This window comes from Canis lupus, chromosome 6, assembly GCF_048164855.1.
Source record: "Canis lupus baileyi chromosome 6, mCanLup2.hap1, whole genome shotgun sequence".
Lineage (NCBI taxonomy): Eukaryota > Metazoa > Chordata > Mammalia > Carnivora > Canidae > Canis > Canis lupus.
This window is the reverse complement of record NC_132843.1, coordinates 51,251,331-51,267,649: the sequence shown is the minus strand read 5'-3', so window position 1 is coordinate 51,267,649 and position 16,319 is coordinate 51,251,331. Positions and strand designations below refer to the sequence as shown.

At 44.7% G+C, this 16,319-nt stretch overlaps 1 protein-coding gene across 3 annotated transcripts in view; it reads right to left on the bottom strand.

Moving 5' to 3' along the window:
• The window catches only part of TBX19 (T-box transcription factor 19), a 49,377-nt gene that overhangs the window by 19,572 nt on the left and 13,486 nt on the right, over positions 1–16,319 (bottom strand). The window contains exons 1-3 of one of the 3 annotated variants that reach the window (XM_072830499.1): positions 14,412–14,844; positions 4,705–4,969; positions 3,239–3,373 (exon numbers count right to left, since the gene is read on the bottom strand). In XM_072830499.1, coding sequence (XP_072686600.1) covers positions 3,239–3,373; positions 4,705–4,969; positions 14,412–14,614 — 603 coding nt within the window. In that variant the 5' untranslated portion in view covers positions 14,615–14,844. Of the gene's footprint in view, positions 1–3,238; positions 3,374–4,704; positions 4,970–7,806; positions 8,111–14,411; positions 14,845–16,319 lie in introns of those variants that run through there. The other 2 variants (XM_072830500.1, XM_072830501.1) reach the window with 2 other exon arrangements.

Genomic DNA, 16,319 nt, shown 5'->3' with positions numbered 1-16,319 from the left:
TGCACTAAATTACTAGCACTCTCTGACAAAGAGCCTTGTGTTGTGGCCTGAGGTGAAAATGGGAAACGCAGTGTGAAGTGAGCAAAGAAAGGCTGAAGCGTTAGAAATATGCAGAGTCCAATGTGCTAAATCTGGCATTCCTTCTTTTATTTATTCATCAACTTTTTTTAAATTATTGAACACCACCCCCCACCTCTCCCACCATGTCACTTACTTTTCTAGTCACTGGAAACAGTCAGAGTGATGCTGGTGTGAATCCACGTCTCCCAGAGAGCACGGTCCAGCATCACTCCCTAAGTCTTAAGTGATCACTTACTCAGGCCACGTTAATACAAACACTGATTATCACTCCCACCCGCTGTCACTCCATCCCGCCGGCCTTCACTGGCTTCATTCTTCTTCAGAGCCACCAGACAGCATATACACATATATGAGGTCTGTCTGCTTATGGCTTCTCCTCCAGGGATGTACGGGCTTGAGGGCAGCACACACATCTGTGATGCCCATCGCACTATTCCTAGCAGGCAATAATAGTCAACAAATATTTGTTGAATAAATAAGCATTGAAAAGGATGTTTATGGGGCACCTGGGTGGCTCAGTCGGTTAAGCATCTGCTTCTGCTCAGGTCATGATCCTGGGGTCCTGGGATTGAGCCCCACATCAGCTAGCTTCTCTGCTCAACGAGGAGCCTGCTTCCCCCTCTCCCTCTGTCTGTGGCTCCCCCTGCTTGTGCTCACTCACTCTCTCTTTTTCTGCCAAATTAATAAATAAAATCTTTTAAAAAAGAAAAAAACATTTATTTCAGCAAGGGCCTAGTACAAGGAAGAAAAGTTAAATAAAAGCACCACTCTTTCTGACCCGGGAATGGGGAAGAAATCAGGGGAAGCAGGAGAGCCAGAGTCTGATGTGCATGCCCTGGTCTTTCTCCCTGTCTAAACCTGGAGGAGTCAGGTGCATAGAGAGACCAACATCCACCAACGGCCCGCTCCCTCTCATGGTGCATCAACATCAACTTGGCAGAAAAGTGTTGGCAGCAGAGGGAGGCTCCGAGGTTGGATTCTCCTGGGCTTGATTCCCATGGGGCATAATCACAGCTAGAATATGACCTCAGGCTGGGTAGCCTGCCTGAGAAGCAGCCTTAGCCAGGCTGGTGGTTCAGAGGGGACTGGCTAGCATGTATCCAGGAAGAGCTCGGGGCACTCACCCAGCGGACAACCAGATGACAAATTCTGCTGGCTGTGGACTAAGGGAGCAGGCAGCAAGAAGTGGGCAGGGTCATTGCCCTGGAGACCAGAGGTGGCTCACACACGGTCCCCAACACCCACACGCACCCTCTAGAGTTGCAAAAATCACACCCTCCCCTCAAAGACCCAAACTCCATCCTAGGGACAGAAGCAGGAGAGGGAGGGCCATCTGGAACACAGTACCACCTGAGGGCCTGTTGAAATGATCAAATATTTAACTTCTATTCCCACCAGCCTGCTGGAGGGGCTCAGCCAAGAGCCCAGACCCCAGGGCTTCTGTTGGCTTCAATGCAAAAGTGTGCCTTCTAGGCTCCCAGAGGGGAAGTACCCATAGACCTTCCTCAAATAAGCCAAGAGGCAATGGAAAGGGCTACCCCACTGTTTAGCTTCATCTCTGCTGAGGTCTCTGAGATCCTTTTCTTGTAGAAAAGAAATGACATTTTCTCTGCACATCTGTGATGGGAGTTCAGTCTACAGCTCAATTGTACCTATAGGCACTAAGGGAGTAGTTTGCAAACCTGAATGCTCATCAGAATCCTTTAGGAAGACTCTAGAAACTACGGATTCTGGGTGCCATCCCTGGAGATTCTGACTCAGTTGGCTGGGTGGGAGCCCAAAATCTTTTAAAGTTTCCAAATAAAGAAATGTAGATGAAAGCAGCAAAAAGGTACCTTTTGGGTTTCTGGTTTGTTTTGTTCTGTTTTACCTATCAGATTATCAAAGCTGAAAAAAGGCTGATAATCACCAGTGTCAGAAATGGTACGGGGACTGCAGATGAGTAATGCTCTTTGTAGGAGGCCATTTGGTGATATCTCGGGATTCTAAACCCACACTCTCCTTGACAAGCAATGCCATTTCTAGGTGTCCATCCATGCAAGCAAACAACAGTGGTTGTGGATGTCCCGGGATATTCTTTGCAGCATTACTTATAATAGCAAATAAAACAACTAACTGTAAATCACCAAATGTCCGTCAGTGGGGAGCTGATTGGCTAAAATATGGTATATCTTCTGCAGGCACTTCAGAAAAAAGAGATAGGCTTAAATCTAACTACAGAGAATATATCCATAATATACAGTTAAATAGAAAAAAAAAGAAACTTGCAGACTAATATATATAACATGAGCCAATTTATGTGAGGAAGTCTATATTCTCATACACATTTATATATACATAGAATATGGGGGGGAATATTTTAAGCTATTATTTGTGAGGTCCTTGGGGAATGGGATTCAAAAGGTAGGAGGAAAAGAGATCACTTTTATCTTTTTCCTTTTTATTTTCACTGAACATACTTCTGTACTATTTATTATGTGGGGGTTTCTTTAACAAACATATTATTTTACCTTTTTTAAAAGATTTTACTTATTTATTCAAAAGAGACAGAGAGGCAGAGACATAGTCATAGGGAGAAGCAAGCTCCCCACGGGGAACCTGATGTGGGACTCGATCTCAGGACCCCAGGATCACAACCTGAGCTAAAGGCAGACACTCAACCACTGAGCCACCCAGGTGCCCCAACACGTATTACTTAAAAAAAAATTTTTTTAAGTTTAGTCAGAAAGAATCCAACCCTCCCCAGGGCTTCTGATGACCAGCAGGCCTGGGGAGCCCTAGAGTGTGCAAACAAGACAGACAGCATAACCAACCCAGAGGAGGGCACACGTGGATCAAGCCTCACAGACCTGCTCCCAGCACAGGAGCTCACCCAGCTCTGAGCAGGCCAAGGGCACACTGGGCCCAAAACCAAAGACCCCAGGGCTTCTGTTGGCTTCAGCCAAGCACATGCGTGCCTTCCAGGCTCCTGGAGGGGAAGCACCCACAGGCCTTCTGCAAACAGGCGAGACGGAATGGAAAGGGCTACCCAGTATTGAGTTTCATCTCTGCTGAGATCTCTGAGATCCTGGAAAACCCACCTTCCATCCACACTGGGTCCCCATCCTCCCACACTCTTCTGGGGGATGTTTACACACACGCAGCCACAGACACTTACCTCCTCATTCTGATAGGCAGTCACAGCTATGAACTGGGTTTCAGGGAAGGAGCAGTTCATCACCATTCGGTGGGCGCCTCCAACACGCACTATGTGAACCTGGGGTTCATATTTATGCAGGGAATTCAACATTATCTGTTGAAGTGGGAGAAGGAGAGAAGGAGACGCCATGCAGAGCCTGTGGTAGCAGGGGTGATAACCAGCTGGCGTCTCTGTTAGCCCGGGCCCAGCCCCCGGCCAGGTCAGGGCCACCAAGCGGGTCCTTCGATTCCCTGATTCCCTCATCTGAGATCTGAATGGGGGGGTGGGGAGGATAGTTTTTCAGAAGCTCCCAGAGAGCATAACATCAGAGCTTATGCCAGGGTTGCCAGAAAGTTGTTCTAAAGTGTGTCAGTTCTCTGCCCCAATCTTGCCATCCTTTCTTTTTCCCTCTCCCTATTTCCAGAACAATGTGGATTTCAATCCATTAAAACATAGTCCTTTTCCTCACAGGAGGAATCCTAGTATCTCCACATGCTGGCATGGCTGCACCTCGCAAGCCACTGTGTCAAGAGTGATAATATCCAACACCTGACACCTGCCCGTCACCCAGAGCGGCTCCTTGTGGTTCATACAGAGCTTTGTGAAATGGGGGAGGCAAGAACAGTTTACTTTTCAGTTTCCTATTTTAATAGAGAACTGGGACCTTCGGAACATTGCCCAGATCTGGGCAGCTCACCTCTTCCTCCTCGTCCCCCGGGGTGGGGGGGCTCCCTGCTGGCTAAGCAGGGGGCTCAGAGGAGGCGAGGTCCAAGGCCCAGGGCCACAGGGGCTGACGACACAGAGAGCAGGGAGCCTCGGCTCTGTCCCCAAAGCGGCTACATCCTATAAATCATGACCTTTCACAGGATGCTAGTATTCACAAGCCTCCCGGAGAAAATAAAAGAGGAGAAAGCCCCGAATTCTTGTTTACTCTAATCGGAGACCTTAAGTAAAACCTTCCTTATTTAAGGCTTGTTTGTTTTTCTGAAAACCCAAAGCCGCTTCAGTATTCTATTGACAATTATCATAATGCCCAAGTGGAGGCAGCAATTATTTCATTTAGGAGCAGCTTTTTATCAAGGTCTTTGTCTATTGCCAACATGCCACTTACACCAAAAAAGAGGAGAGAGCACAACAAAACCCCGGTACCCACAAACATCTCCTCCCCGCACTGGGTAAAAAGCACCACACACAAGACGGAACTATGAAAGGGCCCTGGATGATTAAGTCAACTCCTGCACTCTCTCACTCTCTCTTCACATCAGGAAGTCCATTAAAAACTGAAAGTACCAATTAAGAGCTGTTTATTCCCGTTCACATTTGGACTCCGGGGAATAATTGGCTTCCGTGGGAGAAGAGGCCGGTGAGGACCCCTCTAATTGCCTAAATGCACCCTTGATATTTCTTGATTGGTGCAGTGCTGCGGCCGGGCGGCCAGATCCTACCTGCCCACCTCCGTTGAGCTTGTTGGTCAGCTTCACTTTGCTGAAGGAGATGGGGGCTTTCATCCAGTGGGCCCCGAAGTTGGGGGAGTCCGGGTGGATGTAGACGCAGCTGTGGCTGGAGACCTCTGGCTTGCCTGCGGGAACCCACTCCCCGTTGACGTACTTCCAGCGGTGACTGTCCGTGGGCACAAAGTCCAGCAGGAGGGAGTACATGGCGTTGGGGTCCAGCCCCGAGACACTAATCTTCAGGACGGGGAACATCCGTCTAAAAGCAAAGGCAGGGGATCCCTGGGTGGCTCAGCAGTTTAGCGCCTGCCTTCGGCCCAGGGCCTGATCCTGGAGTCCAGGGATCGAGTCCCACATCAGGCTCCCTGCATGGAGCCTGCTTCTCCCTCTGCCTGTGTCTCTGCCTCTCTCTGTCTCTGTCTCTCTCTCTGTGTGTCTCATGAACAAACGAATAAAATCTTTAATAATAAATAATAAATAAATAAAGCAAAGGCAGACACAGAGTCACAGGAGGGACGCTGGCCTGCTGGGGGCACCCGGGGCCTAGTGCAGCCATCTCTGCTCTGGGGACAGCTTCCGTGAAGGGCCTGGGGCCCCAGCCCTGATTCCCACAGAGCCTCTCTTTACAAATGCATTTTGCACCACATTTTTACTTTAAATCACGTGCCCAAGTTTAAAGTCTGAAAACCACTGATCTAGTCATTTGACAGAGGAACCCAGAACCCAAAGTATATCGTCAGATGCCACATTCAAGGAGAGCTTTCTTCAGAGACTTCCTCCTGGCATACATGGGTTTTTATGCTGCTGCCACAAACCAGTCCTTTCCCCTCTCACAGAGAACACCACTACTGGATGACAGTTAAGGGTATTAGCAGTGAAAATGTGGTTTCATGGCTCTACAGAGTTAGACCAGTTCCTTCCCTGCATGACTTCTCAGAGCCTTTAATATACTCATGTACTCTATAAACCTCTGAAAAGGGGCACCTGGGTGGCTCAGTGGTTGAGCATCTGCCTTTGGCTTAGGTCATGATCCCGGGGTCCTAGGATTGAGTCTCACATCGGGCTCCCTGAGAGGAACCTCCTTCTCCCTCTGCCTATGTCTCTGCCTCTCTCTGTGTGTCTTTCATGAATAAATAAATATTTTAAAAAAAAAAACCTCTGAGAAGATAGACACTGTGTGCACACTGAATTTACAGGACTGTGGAAGCATCCTTTCACTGAGCATTTTGTGGGAATTTGTGCTCAAGACACATCGATCTGGATTGCTTGGTCCTTCTTCTATCCTCTAGGACAGGACCAGCAAGTTTGCTCTCACCTATTTGGAGAGGCTCCTCACCTGGCTTCTCATTCCCTTTGGTTTGTTTTTCCTTTACCAAATGTACTAAATTGCTCCAAACCACCCTTAAAAGACCTCATTTCCAGACTTGCCTCACAGTCTGATCACCACAGCTTGATCACCCCAGATACTGTTTTATTTGTCAATGCCTCTTTTAAAATCAGAATCCCCAAACTAAGAAGCTAACAACCTAGAGTCTAGACACTTGCTACTCAAAGTGGTCCCCCAACTGGCAGCATTGGGATCAGCTGGAAGTCCACTAGAAATGCAGAACCTCAGACCTCTCTCGACCTACATATTCAGCAGCTGTGCTTTTCCCAAATCTCCAGGTGAATCACAGGAACATTAAAGCTTAAGATGTACTGGTATAGAGCATCGTGCGCTTTTCAGAAAATAACTAAGATTTGCAAGGGAGTGAGGGTCAGAGGACTGTGCTCCTGATGAGGCTGGGAGAATGGGGGGTGGAGGTGGAGGGAGCTGAAGGGGAAGCTGGGATGGATGGGCTGCCTGCTGAGAGGAGGGGTCAGAGGATGCCAGGAGTGGGGTGTTGAGGGCAGGGAGGGGCACACATAAGGATCTAGAGGGTCACCAGGGACATCCAACTGTGGCCAGAAGTTCCCAGTGTTGAGAGGAATTGATACGAATGGAAAATGAAGGAATTGACAGGCAGATGACAAGGGATGGACCTCGAGCTGGGAGTTCCAGCCACATGGGGCTCCCAGTCTCCTGAGCTGAAACCACGTGAGCTTCCTGAGCAATCTGGAATAGATGGGAATTGTTTTCCCGGGGCTCACCCCACCTCACTGATAATCCCTTTCCTGACTCCTCTTCCAACCTAGTCCTCTGGCTGAGGATGCTGGTGGGGCTCTGTTTTTGTGTGCTGCCTTAGAGACCACTTCCCAACTGCTTGGACAGGATACAGAGCCTGGTCCACGTCTCTGGTCCACACCCCTGGCCTCCAAGAGGCCAAACAGAAGAGTGCCTCTGAGGGAAGCTTCTGGCTCCGACTCCTGCCCTTCCTGAGGCTGCTCTCCAAACTTCAATTTCATGGTCTGGCTCACCCAGCCTCACTGAGTTGTGGCAAGAACTCCAGGAGGAAATTCATCCAAGTGCGTGTTCTAACCCTGCCACCTAGTAAGTGCTCTGCAAGTGTTCACTATTGTCATTACACCCAGCGCCTCAGCTGGCCCAGCTCGGCTTCTGCTCCAGAATCCCACTTCGGGGCAGTGACTCCGGAAGTTGGAAACAAAGGACGTCAGCTTCGCCTCCCTCCCACCTGGCCTCGCCACCGCCCCCACTTCCCTCTCAGGAGAAAAGTCTAAGCAGAAAAGGGAGTGACTGCTAATGGCTTTGGGTTTTTTCTTAGGGATGATGAAAATGTTCTGGAATTAGATAGTGATGGTTGTACAACTTTGTGACTATTCTCAAAGCTACTGAATTATATACTAACGAAGGGTGAATTTGATGGCATATGAATTATTTTTCAAAAACAGAGCAAATTGATAACTTACACCTCCTCAGCTCTTATTCTCCAGCTGGATCACAGTCATTTCCAAGGAGACCCTGCCACCCTGCCGTTGGGACTCACGGGGAAATGCTGAAGGCTCCCTCCCCTCCCTCAGTCTTGGAGGACTCGGAAGAGAGAAAATCTAAATAGGAGGTTATGACAAGTATCTGCATTAAATGAAACTCATAGGGGAAAACCTGTGTCAGATGATGCATCTCAAGTCCAGGTCCTACCTGAGTGCTGCGTTACTCACCTCATCACTCCTCTCCCTTAAAGACATGATGGTTCTTTCATGTGAAGGAAAATGATGGTTCTCCCCTGGGGAGCTACCTATGGCATCAAAATTCTTCCACTTGCATATTCTTTCACTTTTTCTTCAAAAGAAGGATTTCATCCATTCTTTTCATATCAGATGAAACTATTCCCTTCCACAACATATTTTAACTTTTTCAATTATTTTAATAATATTGACCAAGTATAGAAAGCAGAAGGCCCCTGAAAGCACAAATGCCATTTGCAAAGAATCACAAAAGTGGACATCAGAAATGATCCTAGGAGGTCACACTGGGTCATTGTGACAGCCAGAGGGCCAGCTTGTTTCTATGACATATACGAGAGATGGTCTGATTTCTGGTCCATTGCTTTTTCTGAAATGCTTAAGTTGTTTGGTTTTGGGGTTTGTTTGTTTGTTTTTTAAGAAAACACAGGAATGAAATGTGTAATTGTCATTTCACATATAAAATTAAAAAGTACTGAAATTTTTCTCAATAAGGATATGTAGTATATGCAAAAGTAAAAAAAGAATATGAAAAGAAAGTTCATATAACATATCTCCCCCATACATTAAACTGCCAGAGTAAGAACACAGTTCTTCATGCATGTGGCATGGCTGTTATCTTCATGGTGTGAAATGTTAGGAAGTTTCACATAACCTTAAGACTGAAAAGATGATTTAATGAAAGGTAGTTTTTCAAATGGCGATAGCTAAATATTGAATTTCAGTCTGCTCCCAGGACTGAACATATATACACTCACTTGAATCTTTGGCCCAAGGAAGTAAATGTTCCTATGCCCATTTTACCAGATGAGGTACCTGGGGTTTACGAAGTATGAGTTCATGCTCCTCTGACTGCCCCACTGCCTTCTCTTTTATTACATTCACCACATCTTTTCTCTCTCTCTTTTAAATTGAAGTATAGTTGACACACAACATTACATTAGTTTCAGGTGTACAACATAGTTTCTCTTTTTGATCTTTCTAGAAAGTAAATATGGGTCACAAGGAAAGGAAAAATCCCCTCAATGCTTTCCTAAATCTTAATACCTAATTAGATTTATTTGCTCCTTAAAAGAATGATTTTTGAGTGCCTGCCCTATGGCAGGAACTGTCCTAGGTAGGGGTTCACAGGTGAAAAAAAAATACAGACCCTGTGTCTTGTTCATGAAGCTTACATTCTAACACAAGAGTCAGGCAACAAAAATATAAACAGGTTTCTTTTTAAATGTAGAGGATAATTTTAAACTGCAAGAGTGCTATGAAGGAACAAAAGTGGGTGATGTCACCTAGGGAAATTAAAAGTAAGAAACTACTCTAGATGGATCTTAGTAGGTCTAGGGGTACATTAAATTAGAACCCAAATAAGGAGAAGAAATGAGTCCTACAAATGCCAGAAATGACTACTAGAAAAGCAACTACACACAAAAGAAATAGCAAGTACAATGGCCCTGGGGTACAAATAAGCCTGGACTATTGAGGACTACTGAAGAAAGAGAAGACCAGTGTGACTAAGGTAAAATGAGGAGGAGTAAAATCTCATTTTCATTTCTGCTTTTTCCTAATTGTACCATGCCAGGTCTTACAAACAACGTAGCATGACCTTTAATTCCAGAATAAGGGGATATGTAATGGCTTTTCTCTTTTCATGCTATATTCAGGAACTACACCTGATGTTCTAAAGAACCTAGGATCACATGGAAGGATTCTCAACATCATCAGCTATCAGAGAAATGCAAATCAAAAGTGCAGTGAGGAATCATTTCACATTCACTAGGATGGCTGTGATAAAAAAAAAAAAAAAAGTGGATAACAGTAACCAGTAACCAATTCCCACATTGCTGGTGGGAATGCAAAATGGTGGAACCACTTTGGAAAACAGTCTGGTTGTTCCTCAACCACTTAAAGACAGAGCTGCCAGAGGACCCAGTAATTCCATTCCTAGAAAAAAATGCAAGAGAAATGAGAACATCCACTTACACAAAAACTTGGACATAAATGTTCACAGCAGCATTATTCATAATAGCAAAAAAAGTGAGAACAACCCACATGCCCATCAATTGATGAATAAATAAACAAAATAGGACACAATGGAATATTATTTGGCAATAAAAAATGCTACAGCATGAATGAACATTGAAGACATTATGCTAAGTGAAAGAAACCAGTTACAAAGGACCACATATTGTATGATTCCATTCATAGGAAATGTCCAAAGTAGGCAAATCCATAGAGATTGAAAGAAGATTAATGGCTGTTAGGGCTGAATAGGATGGGGGAATAGGAGGGTGATGGCTAGGGATGCAGGATTTCTTTGGAGGATAATGAAAATGTTAAAAAAAAAAAATATTTGTGGGAATATATGTATAACTTTGTGAATATATCAAACACCATTGAATTGTACACTTTCTTTTTTTAAGATTTTTATCTATTTATTCATGAGAGACACACAGAGAGAGAGGCAGAGACATAGGCAGAGTTCGGAGAAGTAGGCTCCCCACAGGGAGCCTGATATGGGACTTGACCCTGGGATCACCACCTGAGCCCTGAGCCGAAGGCAGATGCTCAACCACTGAGCCACCCAGGTGCCCCTGAATTATATACTTTCAATGCCTAAATTGTATAGTATGTGAATTATCACAATAAAGCTCTTTTAAAAAGTAAAGAGGCCATAGTGCCCTGGCTTTTAGAAGGACACATCTGAAAAGTTGGTTAAGTGTCAGACCCTTGGTCTCCACTCAGGTCATGATCTCTGGATTGTGAGTTCAAGCCCCACACTGGGCTCCACACTGGGTGTGGGATCTACTTTAAAAAAACTTTGTGAAAAGTTAAAGAATGCTTTATTCTCTTTAGTACTTCATTTGCCAAGAATTTTATAATTATTTTTATTTTCTTACACAGCTACACTTGTGGTGGGCATAGCATAATATATAAATTTGTCAAATCACTATGTTGTATACCTGACACTAATGCTACATTGTGTCAATAGACTCATATTCATGAAATACTCATCAGAGCATTTGAGTGAGTGTGTGTGTGTGTGTGTGTGTGTGTGTGTGGCACATGTACCTGTGTGTACTGAAGCTTAGGTGAAGGTGAGCAGCCTCCAGAGTAGCAGCAGGGAAACCACAACAGCCTGGTTAGAGGCAGGTAACACAAACACAAATCCTCATGAATCCTAATTGTAAACTTGGGAGAAAAATGTGGACTATAAAGGCATCAAAATCTATTTTCCTGATGCACAACCTCCATTTTCTCCCCTCGTGCAAGATCCGTGAGGATCTCAGCTTGCTGCCCTTTAATCACTGGAAAATTCAACTTACTGATTCCCAACATTTATTTTTTTATAACAAATGGATGCACCAGTTACATTTGGAAATGCGTGCAATTTCTGAAAACCTGTTCAAGGCAAATCGAATCATAATTGAGTTGAAATTATTTAACTGAATGGACATACATCTGAAATAAAGCATTTTCCGCTGAAGTGAAGGTGTTCTAGAAAGGAAAACAAAAGGGGCAAGAGATGGCACATATTTACCTCAGAAACCTGAAATAAGTTTTTTTTTTTCCTTCAACCTGAAATAGAAGTTTCTCACTCAAAGGACAGAGAGGAAAGAGAAGACTCACAAGCTGGACACACTATAGAGGATTCAAATGAGCTCTAGGGAGGTATTATCATTGCTGTTGTTATATCTGACAGACAAATGAATGTATAAAACTAAAAGTTATATCTAAAAAGAGGGAAGGAAAAAAGGGAGAGAGAGGGAGGCAGGAGGGGCGGAGGGAGGAATGAAGGTCGTCAGGATCTGAGTTTCTGGGGACAATCCAGGGGAATATCCTCTCTTTACTAGTTCTGACTCATGTCAGAGGCAAGCCTCCTATCCATATATACAAACGGGTCTCCATTTGAAAATGGGACTGAATTCTTTCATCAGCCCATCCTATGTTATTTTAAGACTTTCTCTTTTTTTATTTTATTTAAAATTAATTAATTAATTTAGAGTGTGTAACGAGTCTCAGAGGTAGAGTTCAGTGATTCATCAGTTGCATATCACATTCAGTGCTCATTACATCACGTGCCCTCCTTAATGCCCATCACTCAGTTACCCTGGCCCCTCCATCCCCTCCCCTCCAGCGACCATCAGTGTGTTTCCTAGAGTTCAGAGTCTCTTAGAGTGGACAGAAAGCCACTGATGGGGTAATCTAGAAATCTAAAAGTCTGCCCTCAGGGGTTGGTGGGTTGTGTGAATGAAAAGGGCTGGAGTTGGGTGTTAAATACCAGAGAACTCATCTTCACAAAGAAGGGCCACAGGGGGCTGAGGGGCAAGTGCCCCCGGCTCAGGAGTTGACCTGAGAGGCAGAGATGAAGCCCTTGGAAGTGACGTATTAGGTCTGTAGGCAGAGGACAGGGGGTACAAAAGAGAATGCTGAAATAGATGCATAAGAGAAGAAGACGGGGCAGGATACAAGACCTTTCTGTATCAAGAACAATAAGGTGTCACTAACAATCTAATCTGCGAAAATAAGAGATTGAAAGTAATTCCAGGCCAAGCTCATTCATTATCAGCCACATCAATTTCTTAGTCATGTGTCTTCGCTTCTTTATCTGAAGTGTGAAGGGAACCCTCTCTCTCCTCTCAAAATCGTGACCCCAAGAGGTTCAGAGACCTTACGAGAACCTGAGAAAAGATTCAGTTCACTGGAGAAGGGAAATGGCTGCAGGACCTCCACAGAGAAGAATAACCAAATTGATCATAATGAGACTTTTCTACAAAGAATATTGTTTACATATTTAATATTAAAAGACGTTAATCATGGGAAGAATTTTACATTTTAAATACACAGAAAAGAATTATATAGGTGAACACAGGCAAGAGAAAGCTCTTCCTAAATTGCAAAAGTACATGCCAATATGTCATATTATTAAATTGAATTTCAAATGGTTTCAGAAATTTTATGTATTCCTCATTGGAACAGATGAACCGCATTTTTATTTGGTGACTGTGCTCATTTTACTTTCATAGATGGCCACTTGGACAGTCAAATAGATAGTGTAAGGCTAAATAGCACAACTACCATCCACTAAGTACAAAGAATAATAAACAGTAAGTTCCATCTATTACTGGATGTCATAAAATTCTTACACTTGCATCACCATTCAGCTTTGAAAGGAAAGAAAAGAAATCCAATAAGAAATTTGGGGTGATTCTTTGAAGTTAAAAATGGATTTTTATATTTCTTTCTAACAAAAATAATGTATAAATTACAGCTCAAGAGCAGGAACTGGCATAATTACAATTGCAAATATTAAAAGTAACAAATCCTATACATGAAATAAGTAGGGGACCCATTTAGAGACAGAAAATATAAATATCAAGCTTGTTTTGTTGGTATTCCAAGTAAGTTTGGTATTCCTTCTACTGTGAATAATCACAATTTATTGAGATGCCCTTATTTCTGGTACACTTCCCCCTTATAAAGCACTTTAACACCATGCAACAGAGCTGGAGTTCATCATTCTCCCAGAGAGGCAAGGCATGTTTCATTTTCTACACTGTGCATTTTATTCAAAAATAGGAAAACAAGACAGATATCAAGACCAGGAGCATTCTGCACAAGGACAAAAGCCCGCCAGAAGTCCTCAACTTTTCTGTTAGCAGAATTTCTCCTAGAGGCCACCACTGGAGTCCTGCTGTCCTGCTAACACTAACCATACTGAAAATGCCTTCTGACTTATATGCGTTTTAACCTCGTGAGCCAAAGGATCTGTGGGCATCAGCCGAATATTGGGAACCAGTCTGGCCAAGCTGGGAGCAGAGATTTTCTTTCAAAATATTTGCATTTCCTCCAGTGAAAGCTCCCACTATTACCTTGAGAGCCACTTAGCAGGGCTGGATTTAATAGAATCCAAGAAATGCCAACAGAGATTAGTTTCCGTTCATCTCTAATTTGTTGCAATGAGAAAAAAGAAGGTATCTTTTCTCGAGCAGTGTATTATGGCTTCATTATGGTATTATTACTGCACGGGTTCTCACATCGTCACAAACATACACAATCTCCAATGAACACTCACCACAAACACACACCAGTTAAGCAGATGTAGTAATTGGCAATGAGATTAAATTTGCCCTTTGGCTCCCATCTTCAGCTAGCCCAGGATTTCTGGCAAGTTTGCTATACTTAAGAGAAAACATCCAGCTTCCAAATAAAGTTGACTTTCGTCTTATCTGAACTGAGTTGGAGCTCAGGTCTGCTCCAAGATATGCAGGCAGTCAAAAAATATTATCATCTTTGGACTCATTTTCCTAACTCATAGGGCATGCCCCCCATTTATGGTAACTTCCCAGAATTTCCCCATTGAAAATGCAGGCAAGGGGGCTTCATCCTCTACTTCTCTGCTGATCTCGGGAAATTAAGTTGGCTGGGGGAAAGCCCAGTGAGACTGTCCTTCTCATGAGCATTTTAATCAGCCCCCCTGCCTCTGAGTGAAGAAGGGCAGCGTCTTCAATATTCACTTCAATATTCAGGGGCTCGCCTCCCTTGCAGAGCCCTGCCAGCCCAAGCAGGGCCGCAGAGAAACTCACCTGCCGTTCTTGGTCACGATCATTTCATTAGTGACTTCCTTGAATCTCTGCCAGAGAGGCGCATCCTCCAGGATGATCTGAAGTTGCTTCTCGGTAGGGTCGCCTTTTTCCCTCCCTGCCTGAAGCTCACTTTCTACCACATTGAGCAGGCGGGAAACAGTACCATCACTGGTCTTCTGGATGCCCAGCTCGCTCATGGCCATAGGCCCCGCTCAAACTTGGCGGAGAAGCGTTCCCTAGCTCGCCTGCTACCACCTCCTTCCTCCTCTCACTTGCCTGCTTTTTAGACCCAGCTGGGCAGTGCCTGGGGAGCTGGAGAGAAGATGCCCTGGCTCTTGCCTAAGCTCCTAGCATGACACCCCTTAAAGTCTCCAAATTATACCACCAACCTGTTAAGCTTTAGAGGGGAGGGGGAGGGAGGGGAGAGGTAGGAAGAAAAAGCCTTCTCTTAATTACTCATTGGATCAGGTGGGAGAGAGCCTGGCTTTCCCATTGGCTGCTGTGCATAGAATAGATGTTTAAGAAGAGTACTCCATCCAAATTATCAGGCTTTTATCTTGTTGTACCTGAAGAGGTCTAATCACTGTTTTGAGGACCATTTTCCCATTAATTAAAATTGTTCCAGGCCCAGACTGCAACAATCAGGCAAATCATGTTTGTGTATAAATCATGGCATGTGGCACCTATAGGAAAAGAGGTCCTAGGGAGAATCGGCAAACTTGCCAAAACAGGCTTTCCGGACACAGTCAAGAACCCAAATCCTTCCGCTATCTTCTAACCCCAGATGGAAGGCCAAAGGCACTGTGCCAGGGAATATGACAACCGTACCAGAGTGAAGGGAGATGCTCCGTGTGCCACTCACTCAAGGGTCAGAGATCCAGAGAAAAGGAAAGAGCCAAGGTCTGCTGTCTCCCCAGACACCCCCTACTGCTCGTCTCCTTCCTGAGGATCCTATACACACACAGGCCCTGCTCATCCCAAGGGCCCTCAGCCCCTCCTGCAAACAGAAGAGCTCTGAACCTTGTCTTTCCCTAGAATTCAAAGCCCCAATTTGTTTCTGTCCGGCCCTCACCAGAGGGAGAAAAAAACTCATTTAGCATCATATTACTCTCTCTAAGGAGGCACTCTCTGCCTGTGTGTGTATAGGATCTCTGTGAATGAAAATAAGCTGTTCACATCACCGTGCAGAGCAACTTTGATCTAGAAAGATCCAGAAGGGCTCCAGAGGGGCTCTCTGGCTTTCCTTTTACACAGTCCATGACCTATCTGGCATTCTAGGATGAATCCCCACATTCCCTGGCAACATACTACTAGTAGAAAATGCTTCTTTTACCCATGACACACACTACAAACTGGGGAGGTGAAAGAAAAAGACAGAGCTAGCCAGCTCTACTTTCCCAACCCTGAGTAGATCCTGCGGGTTATGTGTTTCTCTCTCAGAACAACCAAAAGAGGATCAAAATGAAAGGAAAATAAAAGCAAAAAAATGAAGTCAGAGTAAAGATAATATTTAAAATGCGCTCAGCACAAGAACTCCTGGGTGGCTCAGTTGATTGGGCGTCTGGTTCGTGATTTTGGCTCAGGTCATGATGTTAGCTTCCTGGAATCAAGCCCCGTGTTGGGCTCTGTGCTCAACAGGGAGTCTGCTTGAGGTTCTCCCTCTTTCTCCACCCCTCACCTCACTGGTGCTCTAAATCAATCAATCTATCTAGCTAGCTTTTTTTTTTTAAGATTTTATTTATATATTCATAAGAGAGACAGAGAGAGAGAGAGGCAAGAGACACAGGCAGAGGGAGAAACAGGCTCCATGCAAGGAGCCCTATGTGGGACTCGATCCCAGGACCCCAGGATCACAACCTGAGCCAAAGGCAGATGCTCAACCGCTGAGCCACCCAGGCATCCCTCTAT